The sequence below is a fragment of the Natrix helvetica genome (assembly GCF_964273705.1).
Source record: "Natrix helvetica genome assembly, chromosome: 3".
NCBI classification, from domain to species: domain Eukaryota; kingdom Metazoa; phylum Chordata; class Lepidosauria; order Squamata; family Natricidae; genus Natrix; species Natrix helvetica.
Genome location: NC_138549.1, coordinates 129,036,853 through 129,055,715, shown reverse-complemented (window position 1 = coordinate 129,055,715; position 18,863 = coordinate 129,036,853). Strand labels below are relative to the sequence as shown.

The window sequence follows — 18,863 nt, the reverse complement described above, 5'->3', positions numbered from 1 at the left end:
TTTATACAGCATGAGTGAAATACAAGTAGAAGTATTTCAGATTCCTTTTTGACAAATGTGTAAGTGCCAAGAACTGGACTGCTTTAAAGCTAATTGGTTTCTGCCAACATTTCACAAGGCAATAACCTATATTGTTAGATGTATTTTGGTTTTTGTACTGAAAGAGTCACCTACAATTCTCATTAGAAAATAAAAATGGTTCTACCCATCCATATGAATAAGCTCTCTAAGTGTTAGACACATTTAGAATGTTGATGAAGCTTTATCATCAAACAACATTACAAAGCAAGACAACTTTTATATGTTACTTAAAGAAAATTATATAAACCACATTGCAGATTTGGCAGAATGGAGAATTTTAGGCCTTGTGAGAAAAGATTAGATTAGCAGAAGTGGGAAATCCCCTGCTGTGGAAAAAGCAAAGTAAAGAATAAGCTAAAGGTCCAGATGGAGGTCTATGAAAATAAGAGAAGGGGACCATCACCCTGTGAGTTTGGAATTAATTTTTCCTCTAGAGCTAAAGCTGAATTAAAAATATTCTATTGTTTGCATCTGCATAAATGTATGATAGAAGAAACTCAGCTGTTAAACACAAAAGAAAGAAGGGCCATATTTTCTTATTTGAAATATATCCCCTTAATGGGCATGCACTCCAGGCTTAAAGATAAAGGGATTCTCTGATTAGATACAGAAAATTGTATAATATGAGAGTCAGACATACTGCAAAGAGCAATGGGCACTCCGGATAATTTGATAGTGCTGACCTACAGTGCCTGGTTCTAAAAGCAAAATCATATGACTCATAAGCCTCCTTGGGTCATAATAAACCTTTAAAAATCATATATGGCAGCAAAAGTTTTAAAGAAAGGGAGAGAAGAGTTGTGAGACCCCATGGGCTACATCTACCCTGGTAGACTTTTGTTCCCCTAGTCTGTTCTCTCTATAATTTTAGACAATGTGCCTTTCATCAAAGTCTAATAATAGGAAGAAGTTCAAATTTATAGTTGAGAACCAAACAGTCTTGGCACTAGAGACAAGCTCCACATGCAACATGCAGACCCAAAAGAGCTGGATTTATTGCTTTCAGACACACTATAGGAGTATGTTTAATGGCTGTGGTATAAGAGTTCAGCTCAAACAGGCTGCCACACACAACAGATGTGCTGTTTCTAGTTCATTAGCTAAGAGTAAATGAAACCAAGGGACTCATGACTTTTCCCCAGAGTAAAGGTTTCCATTTAAGTTCTGTTATTTGAACCTCTATGTGCAAACACCATTTGCTTTTTCTAGCTGCAAAGAGCACAGAATATTGGTGCTTGACTTATCTTAAAGTAACATAGTACAATGGGCCTATTATACGGATATATAAAGAAAAGGGAAGGTAGCAATAACTAAAAAGAAAACTAATAAGAACTATAGAGAGATCACTTTTGTTCATTTGTTATAAGTGCAAGAGAAAAATACTGTACTCCTCTGCATATTTATTAGGTATTTGCATTTGACTATGGCTTTTGAGTGGGGTGCAAGGAAGTGGATAAGTGGAAGGGAAATTAAAGAAGCTCAAGAGGACTTTAAGATAGGAAAATTCAATGGCGTAGAATCAAAGATACCACAAAACTGGCGTTGATAATTGGAAGAACAAGGCATGTTATTTCTGAGATGCTGAAGGAGGAAAATTATAAATGTGAAAATAGGATAACAGTTACTGTAATGAGATAGAGATAAAATAGAATGCAAGATAAATCATTTACCTATAATCTTTATTAATTTACAGACTTTGTTTAGCTCTGGGGGAGATTGGCAATTTTCTTTTTCTTCTAAAGTTTTCTATATTAATTACACTGTTTTTAAAAGATATTTCAAGGTGTTCAAAGTATTCTAACAATTACACTGGAAATTGCCTTATGACCATTTTGGAGGATGAAAAATAATATAATAAATATTGTTATTAATACAAGTATGTAATTTTAAACCAAGTTGTGTTTATAATGAAATAAAAAATAATATGGTTTGCTTTTGCTTTGACTGAACTTCAGAAAACCTCAATAGTTCAAAAAAAACAACAAACTCAAAAGTATCTAATATATACTTTTCCATTTTTGTTTATATGGATACTTTTGTTTAACCAATATAATAGCTAGAAAGGCATAAAAGTTCATTCAACTCTTCATCATTTTCAAATCTTTTAAAATGTAATCATATACTTCTAAAAGTCCAGCAGTGCCATGAGCTAAATGAACATGAAATCTTACATACTCATACAATTATTTAATTATTCAAAGAAAATTCTAATGGACTGTTAGATCACAATAATGACTTTCCCAAAGCATGTATACAGAACATACTTTTGAATGGCTCATTTAATATTTTATGAACTCTGATGGAGAGCTAAACCTATTTCCAAGACAGTTTTTTTTCCCATTTGGCCATGAGAGGAAATTGAAAAGGAAATAGACCACTAATTTGCTCTAAACCAAACAACTACAAAAAGATGCATACATGAAAAAAATCAGTAATTGAGATAATAGTGCCAAACTGAATGAATCATAAATGTGAGGACTGAAATATAGTTCTGGTGAAGAACTAGCATCTTAATTTCTTTCTCTCTCTCTCTCGATATATTTTGATTTACCTCCCATTTCTGCATACAGAGTGAATAACTCTCTTTCTCTCCTTCAATGTGCATTATACCAGCCTTTTAAAAAGGCTGATATAATGCAGACTGGAATTTATGTAGCAATATATAATATATAATTTGCAATTCTACTTCACAGAATCAGTGGATACTACATTTTGGAGAAGAATGCATTTTTTAAAGATTGCTAGAAGTTGACTTTCCCTCAGTATATGGAGAGACATCTCACAGCACTATCTAACAAACATTTCTACTTTCCTTTTCTTTTCTGAGAAAGAAAGAGGGAGCAATGACAAGTATTATGGAGTGGCTCTACTACTGTATGTATCAGAGCATTAGAGTGAGGTGTCAAGGGCATGTGTTGTTCTTAGATTGTCCATTACAGGTAGTCTTAAACTTACGACCACAATTGAGCCTAACATTTATTTTGATAACTATTCTCTCTCCTAATGTTGCCCCGAAACTGGTATTTTGAGGAGATACTGCATCTGGCCCAGAGGTCACATAGAATCTTCAAACAACCAAAGGTAATCCTGTCCTTCAGGAATTTCTTTAGTCCCTTTTAATATAGAGTTTCCTGCCTGAGCAGGGAGTTGGATTAGAAGACCTCCAACTGTGCTATTCTAACTATTAGCAATTGAGATCTATATATCTGGCAGGTAATTTCTTCCTTTCTAAGAACAGTATATAGTATGTGCCGAACAATAAATTTGTACTTGTTGCTATAAGCCTTAATTCTGGCTTTCACACAGGGCACAATATGGAATAAGCATTCTTTATTAGTGACAAAAGTATATGTTGTCTGCCCAGGCACTGATCCTGTTGAAAACAAGTATACAGCCTGGGGTCCTGGACTTCATGTAGTCCTCAGCCCCATTTCAAAACTCTGCGAGTGAACGCTTTTTAGCTGTGATCATACCTACTGTTTGTTTCAATATCCATTAAATGGGTTCCAGTTGATCACCCAAAAGGGAAATCAATCCTTGACAGGGGAAAAGAAGCTTATTGGGGCCTAAACTGGGAGCTGCCATATATTTACCCATAAAAAAATCTGAATATAATGTTTCAGATTTACATTTTTCTCTCCAAGCCACAAACTAGTTTATTTTGACTATTCTTTCCAGTCTGGTATCCTAAATATGAAATGACTGGCAATTCTGGGTCATAATTCTGGAGATTGAATTGGAAAACACTGCTTTATATCACATCAATATTTGCAAAGTGTTTCATATAGTACTGTAATTTTAATAATTTAAATATATAGCATTATTCTATGTAAAATATGTTGGCTTGAAAGACATATTTTACAGCATTTTTAAAAACAGCATTTTAAAAGAACATTTATCTTGTTCTATCAATTCTACGTCCCAGAACTGTCAAGCCTGGAATTCTTAATACTTTCCAGTTTTTACTTAACATTATTAAATCTGACCCTCCTATTCTCTACTCGTTTATAAAATTTAAATCAAAGTGTTATTTTCTGCAGAGTGTAAGGTCTCCCTTGAATGCAAAAATAAGCACATTTAAACTAATTTGCCTGCAAAGTATTTTTTTAAAAATAATATGTAATTGAGTTTATTCCTTTTTTTCCTGAAAAAAAGAATAAAGAAATAATGGTTTTCTTTCTACCAAGAGGCGGGAGAAGGAAACAATGCATTTCATAAAAGCAATAAAAATCATAAAGAAACTGAAGAGTCCGAAATAAAGGATAAGTAAACATATTTTTTTTCAGTTCAAGATTTTTAATGTTACTCAGGGGGTTGCAGAGAAACTGTAGAAATGAATAAAGCTGGTATAAAATGGTGCTCACCACAGGAAGCAAGAAAATAACTTGAATGCTAGAAATCTGGGTGCCCAGAGCTTGCAATTAGTACCAAGAGGAGTGTGAAGGTAAATAGGAAGAAAAGGGGAGAAGATGATGAGCTAAAAGAGAGGGACATTAGGGGGCATTTTCTGAAGGAGGCTACCTGAAGAAGTGTGAAGAAAAACCAAAACTTAGAATAGGAAGAGATGTGAAAAGTGCAGAATTGTGAAGACCTGGAGGTAAAAAAAGAGAAGTGTAATTAGCATGTGTTCTAAATAGAAAAAAGAGTGACAATGAGATTACTTGTAAGTCAAAGGATAAAGGGATAATGAGCAAAGCTGTATTTCACTGCTATGTGTTCTGATGTAAACAGGTAGACAAGCTTAGCCTGTAAAGGGAATTATCCAATATGTCAGAGAGAGTACTCAACCTAAGAAAGCAAGGATAACGCAGTTAGGAAGGAGGCAGACTTGGACTGGTAATGCCAAGGAGCTGACTGGATTTGGAGGAATTAGCAATCCAATCCAAAAGAGCTCAAATTGCCAGAAGTGAGATTTCTTGTAATCTGAAAAAAATGTGAAGGAGATATTGAGCAAGCTTCAGGGCACCGGGATTACAGTCCATTGAAATTACGATAAATCTGGTTGTTTTTTTGCATAGTTATTTTTAATGCAAGTAATAAAGTGGAATTGCTTGTTTTTCATTTTGGCTCCATTAAAATGCCAAAGTATAATTTTTGTTTCATAGCTACAAGTTGATCTTGAGTTTTATTCAGTCTTAAGGAAAGGAGGAGAGAAGTCCCTTAAAGCATGCTTTAAGAGAGTTTAGGACAGTAGCAAGCTTGGATAAAGAGTTTGTTGATATGTATGAGATAAAACACTGACAGGAACTTGACTCCTGGGAGTTTTCCTTGGGGACAAAACAAGGCTACCCAAAAAGAGCCAAAGTAACTTAGTTGCATACATAAAATTCTAGCTAAGATAAAGCAAATCTAGCTAAAAGAAATATTAAATTAGTAAGAAACAGTAAAAGGTTGAATTGAAGAGCTAGTGGGATTGTTCAGTCATAAGATAGTTATCCAGCATAACTAACATGAATCAGAAGCTCTGCTATTAAACATAACCTTCTCCCAAGAAACACTTGCCAGGCAACACAGACTCAAAAGGAGAGCATCTATCTCTCTGTAGAAAAATAAGAAGAAAGCAGGCCATGAAATAATAAGTTCCAAAACTCTGTGATTGACTCAGCAGATGGAAACTCACTGTTTTCCAGTTGCAAACTTGAAGTAAGTCTTAGGATAGACTTCCATAACATGTTGCCTGTACGAAGGTTTGGGCTGCAGAAATAGAATTTCCATCCAGATCCAAGTTGGCTGTGCTGGCATAGAATTTGAAGATTCTAGCCTAGCACATTTGGATATCAGGTTGGAAAAAGGTACCTTAGATGGAAAGATGTTGCCTGAATCTATATACAAGGTAAGAGTATGGAGGCATTTCAGCAATTGTGTGGCTAGGCTACCTTTCCAGGATTGTATGGATGCTCTGAACTTCATCAGGTCCACAAGACATATCCTAGAGTAAATAGGATGAAATTAACAGGAAAAATTAAAAGAAATGTTTAAATAAATACCAAAGTCAATAAAATGACTGAATGTTGTGTTGCTTATCAGCATACAATAAAAAATACATATGTGAGGTGGTTATTTTTAATAGATTTAGGACCAATCTTGCCAATTCCAAGTCTTAAAAGCAGACTTATGATAAACTTTCAATAGAAATAATATATTTTTCAATATTTTATGCCCAAGACAGATCAATCTGTTACCCTTGTATTTGAGAGATGGGAAAATCAACAAAGGGAAGAGGAGACTCTGAATTTAACAAAGTTAGATAGGCAAACTCATAGCAATTAAACTAATTGTTCCAACAAAAAAATAACCAATAAAGCTTATATAAGCTGGACAATTTCTGCAAATACAACTGAAACTATAGAAAAATGGAATTAATTATTTTCAATTTGAATGAAGCAATATTGAAAGTTCAAAAGGAAATTAAATTTTACACTTTTGTTTTTGCCCAAGTTATATTTAACTTGAAAGCAGTTTAGTATAGTAGTTAAGTCATCAGCCTTGATACCCAGAGATCAATGAGTTCTAGTCCTACTTTAAGTACAAAGTCAGCTAGGTGGCCCTATCTCAGAGATATCAGGTATCTCAGCACTAGGAAGACAGCAAAGGCAAACTACTTCTGAAAAACCTTGCAAAGAAAACTGCAGGGACTTATGTAACCAACCCTCAAGAATTGGACTTTCAATTGAATGGAAGAAAAAACAAGAACTTCAAAAGCCATTTTCATTTTTACCAGTATTCTGCAGGGTAACAGACCCAGAAGAGAGTCCTCAGCCAAAACAAATACCCTAGCTTATTTCTTATTTCTGAGGAATTATACTTCAGAAATTACAGAATGAAAGAAGCAGAGTTCAAAACATATGAAAAGGAAGCTAAGGAAGGGTGTAACAGTAAAAGTTTTGTGTGGGCAATGCATTTTGCGGATACTCTTACATGTTTTCCTCTCTTAACTTTAAATTTCAGGAATGATTAACCCTAACTTTAATATTGCTCTATGAACAGATCTCTATGGAATTCATAGTTTAAAATAAGGATAGAACTGACAAAAATCTCTCATTCCCTGAAAGGAAATCAAGTATATAACTGCCCTACCAACAAAGTATCAATTTCTCTCCGATGACCTTGAAAAATTGATGCTATTCCACAAAGGGGGGCTTAGAAAAGCACAGCATCTTCACTATATTTTATAATCAGAAGAACCAATGCTCATGAAAGAGAACCTTCCATAATATTGCTTGATTTTTTTTTAAATACGCCAGGAGGCTATCTCTTCTTTTTAGAAAAGTGTTCTCAAATTTGTAATATGTCTAGAATAGAGATGTACAAGTACATTTCCTGAACTCTATACAGCTCCACAAAGTCCACGGCACGTTTAAAGTTGCATTTTTATGTTAAAAAAAAAGAAAGCTATTAAACATATGGGCAGCAGTCACAAATCATTTAAACTATATTTTAATTAAACATCAATTCACATTAAATTAAATGCTATTTTTGTCCTGGCCCTACCCACTTTTTGAAGTGTTCCTCAAAGCTGTGGATCAACTCTCCTATATAAAACTCCTTGTTTTCTGAAGACTGGAACAAAGTGGCCTAGAGGCCTTATGTGATATATTCCTCCTTTATAGTGCTCTGAAGACCAAGAGCACACTGACGACTCAGGATTTTTCATTTACCAGTCATCCATCCATTCTCCTTCCATTCTTCCCACGGTGCTGAACCAGATGTGACTTCCCTGCATTACTATGTTAAGCAGCAATAGCAGCAAAAATCAAATAGATCAGTAAAATGCATCAGCCAAAGCCTATCATGCATACATGCTCAGCAGCAACTGAAATTTAATGGTCAACCCTTTCAATGGTCTTCTAACCCCAGAAAGAGGAGCTATTGGCTAACTCATCTGACAATGTTTTCTGATCTTATCCCTCATACCATTGAAAAGGTTAACATAGGGCATGCGTAGTGATTCCAAGAGCCAAGCCTGAGTCACACGCCCCTCCCCCCATGCCTTTTTATGCTGCCAGTAGATACAATACCTGAGGTTGGAAGAACTTCAGAAGTGTAGCATCAAATACAAGGAAGGGAAACATGAGGAGAGAAAGGAAAGAGAGAACACAGAAATATATAAAACTGCTACATAAATGCAATCTACAAACATGGCAGCCTGAGGTTGTAAGAAAAAGAAAACATTTTAACCCATCATTTCCAATTAATAATACTGTAATAGACACTCAAACCAGTACAAGAGGTTGTGGTAGATTCAATTCCTTTATTTTTTTAATCTAGGGATTCACGTTCCATCCTGTTTATGGTTTTAATTCAACAAGACTACATACTGTTGGCTTTGATTTATTTTCCTTGAGGGTTAGGAGGAATTCTACTCAAGTGCAATTTATTGCAAGTTCATTACCATTTCTATGTTTATGATGGATGAGACACTATAGCGTGCAAATAACTACAAAGTGTTTTTTTCATTCTAATCCCCTGGCTCAAATAACATCTATGCAAAATGGAAGCCGTGGTTCTTTTATCATCCATCCATTCATCCAGTAATTGCAACATTTATTGAATCCTTATTGAATTCCAGTTGTAACACTCCAGAGTTCTTTGCATACTGACAATGAATTCAACTGATAATGTAGCAGGGCTTTTTGCTAGGTGTCTGCAGTACTCACAAAGCAATGTGAATAAATGCACAATGTTCTTTCTTTATCATCAGCTTGTACACTGTAACTACAGCACATAACAGCTACAACTAATCATCGCTACAGATGGGTTTCAGGACAGCATGTTGTTTATTTACACCACATAAAAAACTGCCAGAAGGAATGAAGAAAGCTAACAAACCCAATCCAAATGGTATACATCTGCCTATGCTTCTGATTTTTGGCAAACCATTTTTGATTTTGACCACATGTAGCAAACAAGTGATGCAAATGTTGTATCAAAATAGGCTCCTCAACTACCACTGGCATCACATTGGGTTTGAATCCAGATTCAGTTTTAAAGTATAGTCAGTGTAAATCATAACTGGTACACAATGTTTTCTTGGAAAATTTCCCTTTTATATGCATGAAGACAAAGGAAGGTACAGTGTACCTGAGACACAGAAAATTACTTCAGTTCCTTTTTGTACTGTGGTTTGCTATATTTAACTGCAGCTGCTATACTTACAATCTCAAAATTAGTTCTGACTCTAGAAATAATTACAAATACATTTGCAATGGTTGTATGTTATGGCTGACAGACATATTCAGATTACTGACAAAGATATAAATACAATAGCTATCAACATCTAACAGATTCAAGATTAAAGCTTTTATAAAATAGATTAGTATTTTAATACTAATTCTAACACTAATTCTAATATAGTAATGAAATTCTTGGATTTTTACCATCTATGGATCTTTAATTTTTAAGAAAAATCCAAGTTTAGTGTATCAAATTACTGAAAAGAGTAACACAAAATCCAGTTTGCAAAGTAATTTCCATTCATTGCCTGCCAAATTATACATTTTTCTCCTGCACAAGAGAAAATACTTTGGGTAGAAATGATTGGCAAGAAATATATATAAAATATGTTGAGTGGTTGCCTGCAGAATGACAAATGTGAAGCAATTCATGTTTCAAATGTCTATTCAACATAATGATTTTTTCCAAATTTTACAATTGGGAAAATAAAAAGCAACAATTAATTATATAAAGCACAGGCCTGAACAGAAATTGAGATCTTCCTGGAAACGTGAAGAATGTTAAGAGCAAGCTTTGTTTTGTTTTCACTTTCCTGAGGGCTGTTGAACTTTCACTTAGTTTGACAATTTTTTCACAAAGAGTGTTTTATTCTACCATGAATCTAGAAGTTGTGACTTTTTCCTCCTGAGGGTCATCGGCTGACTACAAGGGTGCTGGGAAAGGGCAATTATGCGTTCCTAGTTTCTCTCTTATGGAGGAGATTGAAGATATATGTATATATAAACATTTCTCTGCAGAAATGAGCATTTAAACTCCTGAATTTATAGACACACTCTCACACTAACCTGGTTTCATTACAGTACTATTATTTGCTTTTTATTATTTCTAATTTCAAGTGGAAGTATTTGAATTACCATATATCTTCTTTCTTGCAACGACATGTAATAGCTTGAGAAAAGTATATTCCGCATTACTAATTAAACCGTCCTTCAGTAATTGGGAGAATTTGCTTATTTTTATATTGCTTAAAATATACCTCATGTGGGAAAGAAGTTTTCCTTGATAGAGAATTCATCTGCTCTAAGAAAGAAGAAATAGTGTCCTTCTGTTTTTGGCATTTGACCACTCACTAGTCTGGGGGCAACTTTTTACCAATTGACTTTTTCCCTAATGGCCAAATTTCCAGGGAAAATTGGAGATGGAATATTCCCTTTCCTGGCAATTCCTGGGGCATATAAAGAGTCTTTTTCCATAACTGCAGAGATATATAATAACTAGTGTTCTACCAGCTATGTAAATTTCAACTCCCATTATCTCACACTATTAGAAATAGTGTTCTTGAAATTCTTGATAAAAAATGTCAAATCCACTCTAAACACCTGACTGACTTTGCAACCAACCATAATAATAATCAGGACCAAATCTAAAGCCCTAATCTGATTAGGAAAAATCACAGATATGAATATAGGATGGGAGGGACACATACTGGAAAGTAATACATGAAAAAATAATTTTGATAACCTGGTGGATCACAAGTGGAATATTACCCAAATGTGATGATACTGTAGCAAAAAAAATGCATTTCCATACTGCATCAACCAAGTGCAGAATCAAGATCAAATATGTCACTATTACTCTCTATTCTACACTGGCCAGACCATCATATATTGCGTCCAGTTTTGGGTACCACGATTTAGGAAATACATTGATAAACTGGAGCATGTCCAGATGAAAGAAACTAAGATGATAAAGAACTTGAAAGAAAAAACAACAACATTGGAACAATTGAAGACATTGGATAAGCTTAGAGTGAGGAACAGAATACCATAAGGAGATTTGATAATTGTTTTCAAAAATCTGAAATTATATAAAAGATTAAGCAGCATGTGATGTGTTGTTCCAGAAACACCCCATAATAAACAATTATAAGGATACAGACTTCAAGTGGACATTAGGAAAAATTCTTAATGATAAAGAGTTGTTCAACAATGAAATATACTGCATGCAAAGTGGTGGGATCTCTTTTTTTGGAGGCATTTAAGTAGAGGCTAGATGGTAATCCATTGGGAATATAATAGTGGTAAATTCCTGCACTGGGCAAGGATCACACTAGATGATCTCCAAGATCCCTTCAAATCAAATATTAAAATATGATTCTAAGGGGGGAAAGAATGTTATTATCAGATTTGTTGCATAAACTGCTTAGGTTGGATTGTCTTTCTCATAGCAACATATACAATCCAGATGCTTGCTTGTTATTACTGTCACAATATTATAAGGTTCAAAAACTCTGGATCTATTTCAGAAAGAAGCAGAACTTGTAGTGCCTTGCTTCTCTAACCAAGGATTTCATAAAGTAGAGTAAAAAGCAACTGTATCCTGAATGAGTCTCCCTTGTTTTGTAGGTTCTAGTTTTCCCAAGACTCTTCAGCCACCAAATTACATACTTTTTACTTTTAGCACTTTATATATGTGTATATTAATACTTTGAAAGGCTCAACACAATCAATTCACTGAAAAACAAAACAATTCTCAAACACCCCTTACTCCAAAGAAAATTCTGCCTAGATTTTTTTTTGCAGATGTTCCTTCACCACTATGCACCATTGTCTCAGATACTTTCCTCACCCTCCCCAATCCATTAGGTGTAAGAGTATCTTACACGATTAACTTACAAAATGGATTTGCCACACAACACTGTGTAAACATTACCAATCAAAGATGAAGACCACTGCTAATCACACCCAAAGCAAAGTATAAGAGGAAGAATACTAGGGACTGGTTAGATACGCAACTATTATAAAATGAATATCCATTTGAAAAATAGCAACATAGAATATTACCCAAAATATAAATGATGATCGTTATGACAAAAGAAAAATGATAAGTCTATCAAGCAATCCCCAAGGAAGAATACTTTCATAGTATTGAAGGGATAACAAATTGCCATAAATAAATGAAGATGTCTAGTAAAATGATATACATAATACCAAAAATATATATAGTGGAATGTTGTTCTGTTTTAAAATGTGTTAATATTTGATAGCATCATGTCATAAATGAATATTGAAATAAATGAAGTCAGAAAATGAGTGATATTGTCTAAAATAAGGAGTACAACTCAAAACAACCTTTTAAACAAATATTGTAGGATCACAATTGTCTATTTTTAACAACCTCAAAAGATTATTGTATTATTTGAAATCCTTTCTTTTGCAACTGTTATTTTAAGTATTAAAACAATCCACCTTCCTTACGTATAAATGCAAAATTTAATATCAGCAAAACATAATAGACATGTCAATAGGTTGGTCAGTTTCTATATAAAAATTAGCTAGGAACTATATTATTAACTATATATTTAAACACAAGTGATGAAAAACAAAGGCTATTCAAATGTTACTCTCCTGGCCTTGCATTGGGAAAGAAAAGCTGGACATAGTATAAAATTGAAAGGATTTAGATAGAGACCCTTTAGGATTTATTTGAGCTATTCTTTGGAAACACAAGGTTGCTTAAACCTATTTTACAAAAAGCTCATTTTATTGCAGCAGGAAAAATTACTTCTATCCAATCATTTCACCAAGGAACAGTAGCAGGCAATCACTTGAAATCTTCAACTGTACACTAAGTCTTTTGAAATCAGAGCAATAACAACAGTACAGTGGCAAACAGGGTCTATGGAATATTATTAACTCTACTGTGAATTCCATGCACCTTATTTCATAAAAGTCTTAAATGCAAAAGAAAGGAAACATCAAGCATTTGCATTTCCTGTCTCTTAGCATCTCAGTCATGGCCATAACTATTGTAGACAGTAGTCAAAGTTCTATTTAGTCATTCTAAATCATGTCAGTGAACAGTTTGTGGAGTTAGGCCTGTTCTCTGCATTGTTGCATCTACTCCTTGTCTAAGTGTTGGGGGAAACTAAGCAACACAATCCTGGTCTCCTACTCCTTATCTAATTGGTTACATTATTTTAAATGCTCAGTTAAATCTCTTGAAAACTTCATAATTTGTTCTCTAAAGCATTTATTCAGTAACATGCAAAAATTTTCAGGAACTAAGGAAATGGTTGGGCAAGATTCATGTCCACAACATACCAGGAACAATCTTCACATATCAATGTATCAACTGCCACCTATATATTACAAAATGTTTTCAACACCACTCACACCTCCAGCTCCACATCTCTCACACCGAAGAGGTGCCTCTGCATCCATATTACTTACCTTCATTCAGTGGAATTGGAGAGTCCCCTGTGGCAGGCTCACCTTCTCCAATCTGTGTCCTGCCACGTAGATTGAACCTGTAGCGTGAGATAGGATCCGTCCTCTGAAGTAAAAACTTTGTCTGATTAGGAGAGAAGGCCTCTACCATTGTTCTGCCAGTTTTGGATCCGTTAACTGAAGAGAGAGGCAGGCTGTGTATGCTTCAGTCTTGTTTTCAGAAACATGCTCAACTACAAATTTGACCAAGTCTTATCCTAAGATAGCACCCAGCAAAGGCCCTGACTTTTGTTAATACAGATGAAAGTAATTTAAAATAATAAAAATAATAAAAATCATATATTTTAAGAAGAAACTTGACTGATAACTAGGATACTAGCAGCAACCTGTATCAACCATTAGCACCAGTCAATAGTATTTGTGACACATTTTTAAGTGTTCAGTTGACTGAGTTTCATGTTCAATGAATGAAAGAGATAATAATAATAATAGTAATAATAATAACAACTACTGCTGGGAAATGCGAGAAAAAGTAAATAATAACAATTATGCCAGAAGCTTATATCAGATATATAAGAATGCTCAAGAAATTTGTTAAGGTATAAAGAATTCTTTGGACAAATGTGAAATTTGCTCCTAACAGGAGCAAGACATTTTAAGAAGTCACATGTTTTGAAAGACAAATGAAACACATTTTTGAAGATACCTTTTAACAGAGTTGAAAATTACAAGCTAAGAAAACATTCCACAGAGAAATGTTTCCTCACAATGACTCCTACGGAACACTATTGTATTAGGATTCAACCCTGAAAGACTGATTAATATGATAAAAGCAAAACAACAACCAGAAAAATGAACACGGGACATACAGGCTTGGTATCTAAGGGTGTATCCAATATGAATGCCATTGGGATGTTCAGGATGTTCCCACTCCAAGGTGACGACCTCCAAATTTGGCTGACGAATTCGGAAATACCTTGGGGCACTGGGCACTTTAGTGAAGTATAGTTTTGGAGAGAGAAGGGAGGGGGGAAAAATATATCAGGTAGCAAAATCTGAAAGGCAGATGGTGCACAAAGAAATATTTGGTATAGATGGCATAAACAGAACTTATTAAGACCACATCACACTTTCCATGTGGTTTTAATGAATACAGTCTGGACATTCTGCAAAAGACAAGGCTACTATTTTATTTTTGTATTCATGTATAACTATGCAGTGGATGCTGTGCTAATGGCCTAAATAGTAATGAGGATGAAGTTGTGAGCTATAAATTATGTTTTAAAGCCAAACTTCTTAATCTCCCATTTAGAACTATAGAGTTAATCAGTTGGGTAAGCAGCTTTTATCACATACGTCTATTTAAGCTGAAGATTTATTCTTTCTATAATGAGGCCAACTCTGTTTCTTAAGATGAGCATAAAAACCTATCAGAATAGGAATTATGGTACTCAATATTGAGCAATGGTCACTTTTTATTCATGACATGTCTGATGAACTCAAGCTAATCACTTTGAAAAGCCATTCATGATGATGCCAAAATGAAGGATATGTTAAAAAGAGACTGCTGTTACTGAGCACAGCTGAAAAGATTTGACAAGATTGATGTTAGCCCTCTGGGTAGACCAAAGTAGGAAACAGATTCCACAGGAAGACTGGAACTATACATTAAGATAGATTATAATAACAGAACGTTGTAGGCTAATTGTGCTTTACTTTTCCCTTCCTATACGCCAAGGAATCAGAGAGGAACCTTCTTAAATTTCTTCCATTATCATCTTATTTCCTTTGCTTATAGAATGTTTTTTATCTAATTCTCACAAGGTAATCTCCCTGATTACCAGGTCTCCCTTCAGTGAGACTGATCCTTGCTATTAGGGTAATTGTGTTGATTTTTTAAGTGAAACAGGAGACATTCTGGAATAGATTGTTAAGTTTGTTTCATAACATAGCACTCTATATAAGCATCATTCTCTTGTCCTGATTAGTTGTGTGATGGTCTTTTCTGAGCTTACATACTCTAGTGACTGATTTATTTAATGAGAAAGTCCATAGGTAAATTCTATATAAATCTGTCTCTGTTCATAGAGTAAGCTTCACCATATTCAGGAAGAAGCATTACCATTCAACAACCCTTTCATTTCTACAACCTATTTGCCTAAAGTTAGGCACCAATATTCAACATAAAAATGGCTAAAGTTGCTGTACATTTTCCAAACTACTACTACTATTAAAATTTCACATTTAATTAGAAATCTGTGGTTGTCCTACAAATCCTATCCCTTTCATCTGAAAACCAGTTAGAGCTGTTTGTGCTTTTCCTTATGGGGGAAGTGTCCTTTTCCAATTTTCACTCTATATTGAGCTCTGAGTCAGAATGGGCAGCTTCTGGAGAACTCCAACATGGGCTGAGCCACTTCTGGAATTTTGCAACAGTCCCCTGAACCAGATGGACAATCTCTGTTGATCCCCAATGAAGAGTGTCAAATCGTATCATAAGAATATATGACCATACCATACCAGCTCTAGCTTAGTCTTCTATCTGATGCATTAAATTGTTTATTACTGAACATAAATCAGGCTTCAGATTAGCTTTTGATTACTTGTCTAGTAATCAAATTCAAAGAGTTCTGGAGAGGAACTGCTGCCCAAAGTCGCCTTATTGATAAAAGGGGTAGCATATAAATTTAATAATAATCCTATCTGACATCATATAGGCAGACTCCTTCTACAGTAGAACTTCTTCTCCTTTTGTTTTCCAAGCTTACATTTTGTAGGCCTGAGAGGACAGTAAAGATGAGGCAGAATCTGTTCTGCAATAGTGCTTATTCCACTGGAAAAATCCTAAGATTTCACTTTTCAAGAGATATAACCGGATGGATTTCTTGACTAAAAGTACTAAAGTATTTCTACCCTATGTGCAGTTCAATTACTTTTAGGAATCACTGCAATTATATCAAAATATTAGTCACTTTCTTACAACCCTAATATGATGAGTTTGAAGCATATGCACAGATCAGGGCTGTGCAAATCAAAAAGCTAGATGACCATTAGAAAGGCAACAAAGAGATAGAGTTTTCAATTTCTCTTTGCTCCTATCTTATAATTTTTTTAATGGTAGCTCTGCAATAGACCTATTACTTATTCCACCATATTGGGCTAACAGAAATTCCTCCTTATCTTCATGTTTCACACGCGAAAATGATAGATTTTCCAAAGCTGTATAAATATTAGGGAGGAACCTACCTCCTTCAGGTGTTGTGAATTCCAGAATTTCACTCCGAGGCCCATCTCCTCTCCCGTTGACTACAACCATTTCCAATTTGTAGTTGCTGTAAGGAAACAGCCGGGACACTATGCCCCGTGTCCGGTCTCCAATAAAACCCAATGACTGCTTTTTCTTAGAGACCCATAGATTCTTCAGCAAACTACTTTCTCTCCAGTAATAAGCCTTCAAGAAACAGGTAAGGCAAATAAAGCTTCTCTTGTTTTTGGCGTTATTAAAAATATACCTGCCCATTTTCAGCTTTCACACAAGAATTAGCTCAAGCGCAAAGGTCCACAAGGAAGAAGGAGACTGACAACATAAAGTCACACTACAAGGTTAACAACAACCACTTTTCCCTGCCCCTAAAGCTAGACCAGGATTTCAGCCTACAGAATGTTCATTCTTCCTTCATCTCACTGTTCATAGTTTGGCACAAAATGTTGTCTGTCCAAGTTTACTTGTGGCCAGCAAGGGTCCATTAATTTTGAGATATAAATGGTATGGGAAGAAAAAGATGCAAAAAGAATATCCTGTGAAAGAAAGTGTTCAGATTGGAAAATGTATTAGAATAGATTTCTCTCACCTGGTGTTTTAAGCAACTGGCTTTGATGTCTGGGAATTCTGGAAGCTAAACTCCCAATCCATCTGAGAAACCATGGCAAGAGAAAGCTAGGATAAGAAGACTATGCCATTCCCACAGTTCCAACAGGGTTTTTAACATTGATTTTTTATTTGTCTGGGTTTTTTTTTGTTAATTTGACAAAAGCTGATTTTTAAAAAGTTTTTAAACACGATCATCAGGATAAAATCCATTTGCTATTGTTTTAGAAGATCATTATTCAATTAGCACATTTATTAAATCCCGATTAGGCCAAAAGAGAATATTCACGTGTTGATTAATAAAACATGCCAAATGCACATGAGGGATGACACAAAAGTTGGAAAACCATCTGGGAAGCTGCTTTTCTTTTCACAACAAGAAGTCAAATTCAGAAAGTTCAGAATGAAGAAAGAAGCCAGTTCCGTATTATCAGCTGAAGAGGTGTACAACATTGCAGCTACCCTGAACAGCCCTTTTGTTCCAAACCAATCGATGATCAGATGGTTTAAACTACTGATACATAGATGATACAGCGTGGAGTATGGATATGTTTGGCTAAATTATAACGTTTCATACAATGTTTCCTTAATTCTTTCTTTTTTGAATGCATAATTTTGCCTTCGGGTGGCAGAAAAAACATTTTGAAATACTACAATAGTATTATGCATGAAAATAAGATTTTAAAAATGTATCATTTTATAAAGAAAAATGATACTAAACTTTGGAAAAATAGACTGTGAAGCTTTGAAGCAAAAAAACCCCAATCATATAAGTCCAAAGCTGAATTAAAATGTATCATGTTGAATGAGGTAAGACTGCAAAAAATCATCAAAATATGAGCACTGCTAAATCACCCCAGCTTTCTTCCTGACAAGGACTAAAATTAATTTGACTGTCAAGTCTTGAAAAATGCCTCCCCCCTGCAACATTCAGCACTGAGCCCAAGAATATTGTTCTAATATGCCATATTTGAAATCAAAACTTACATCTGCCTTAAGGCAGGGGTGGGCTGCTACGGGTTCGCCTGGGTTCAGGAGAACCTGTAACTAATGTTATGGCTGGTTTGGAGAACCTCCAAATCCCATCCCTGGCTGGCACCGCCCACCCCTCCCACTCCACCCCGTCTCTCCTTGGAGTCTCCTTGTGGCCCATTTTGGATGCAAGTTAAATACAGGGTCCATGCGGAGGCTCAGGGAGGGGGAAAACGGGCCTCCTGGAAGTTCTGGAAGGCTGAAAACAGGCCTGTTTCCGGCCTCTGGAGCCTGAAGGAAGCAATTTTTGCCCTCCCAGAGGCTCGAGGAAAGCCTCCAGAGCCTGGGGAAGGCAAAAATGCCTCCCTCACACTGTAGTGCAGGAGGGTGACTAGGCCATGTCCACCATGTGCCACCCAGCAACCAGGCAGAGAACCCATTGCTGAAATTTTTGAAGCACAACCCCACCTTAAGTATAATTAGTGCTTATGTACTGTTTCTCCAACGTTTGGGGCTAAATTTTCTGGATTCCTTGGCCA

The 18,863-nt window shown here is 35.2% G+C and overlaps 1 protein-coding gene across 20 annotated transcripts in view; it reads right to left on the bottom strand.

Annotated features, from left to right (window-relative positions):
- The window catches only part of NFASC (neurofascin), a 181,823-nt gene that overhangs the window by 33,130 nt on the left and 129,830 nt on the right, over positions 1–18,863 (bottom strand). For 13 of the 20 annotated variants that reach the window (XM_081947820.1, XM_081947818.1, XM_081947819.1 and 10 more), the window contains 4 exons: positions 16,731–16,935; positions 14,354–14,476; positions 13,488–13,661; positions 8,100–8,114 (listed from right to left, as the gene is read on the bottom strand). The exons of 2 other annotated variants lie outside the window; for them this stretch is intronic. In XM_081947820.1, the coding sequence (XP_081803946.1) occupies positions 8,100–8,114; positions 13,488–13,661; positions 14,354–14,476; positions 16,731–16,935 (517 nt within the window). Of the gene's footprint in view, positions 1–5,957; positions 6,011–8,099; positions 8,115–13,487; positions 13,662–14,353; positions 14,477–16,730; positions 16,936–18,863 lie in introns of all 20 variants that reach the window. 5 more of the 20 variants (XM_081947810.1, XM_081947811.1, XM_081947812.1 and 2 more) reach the window with 2 other exon arrangements.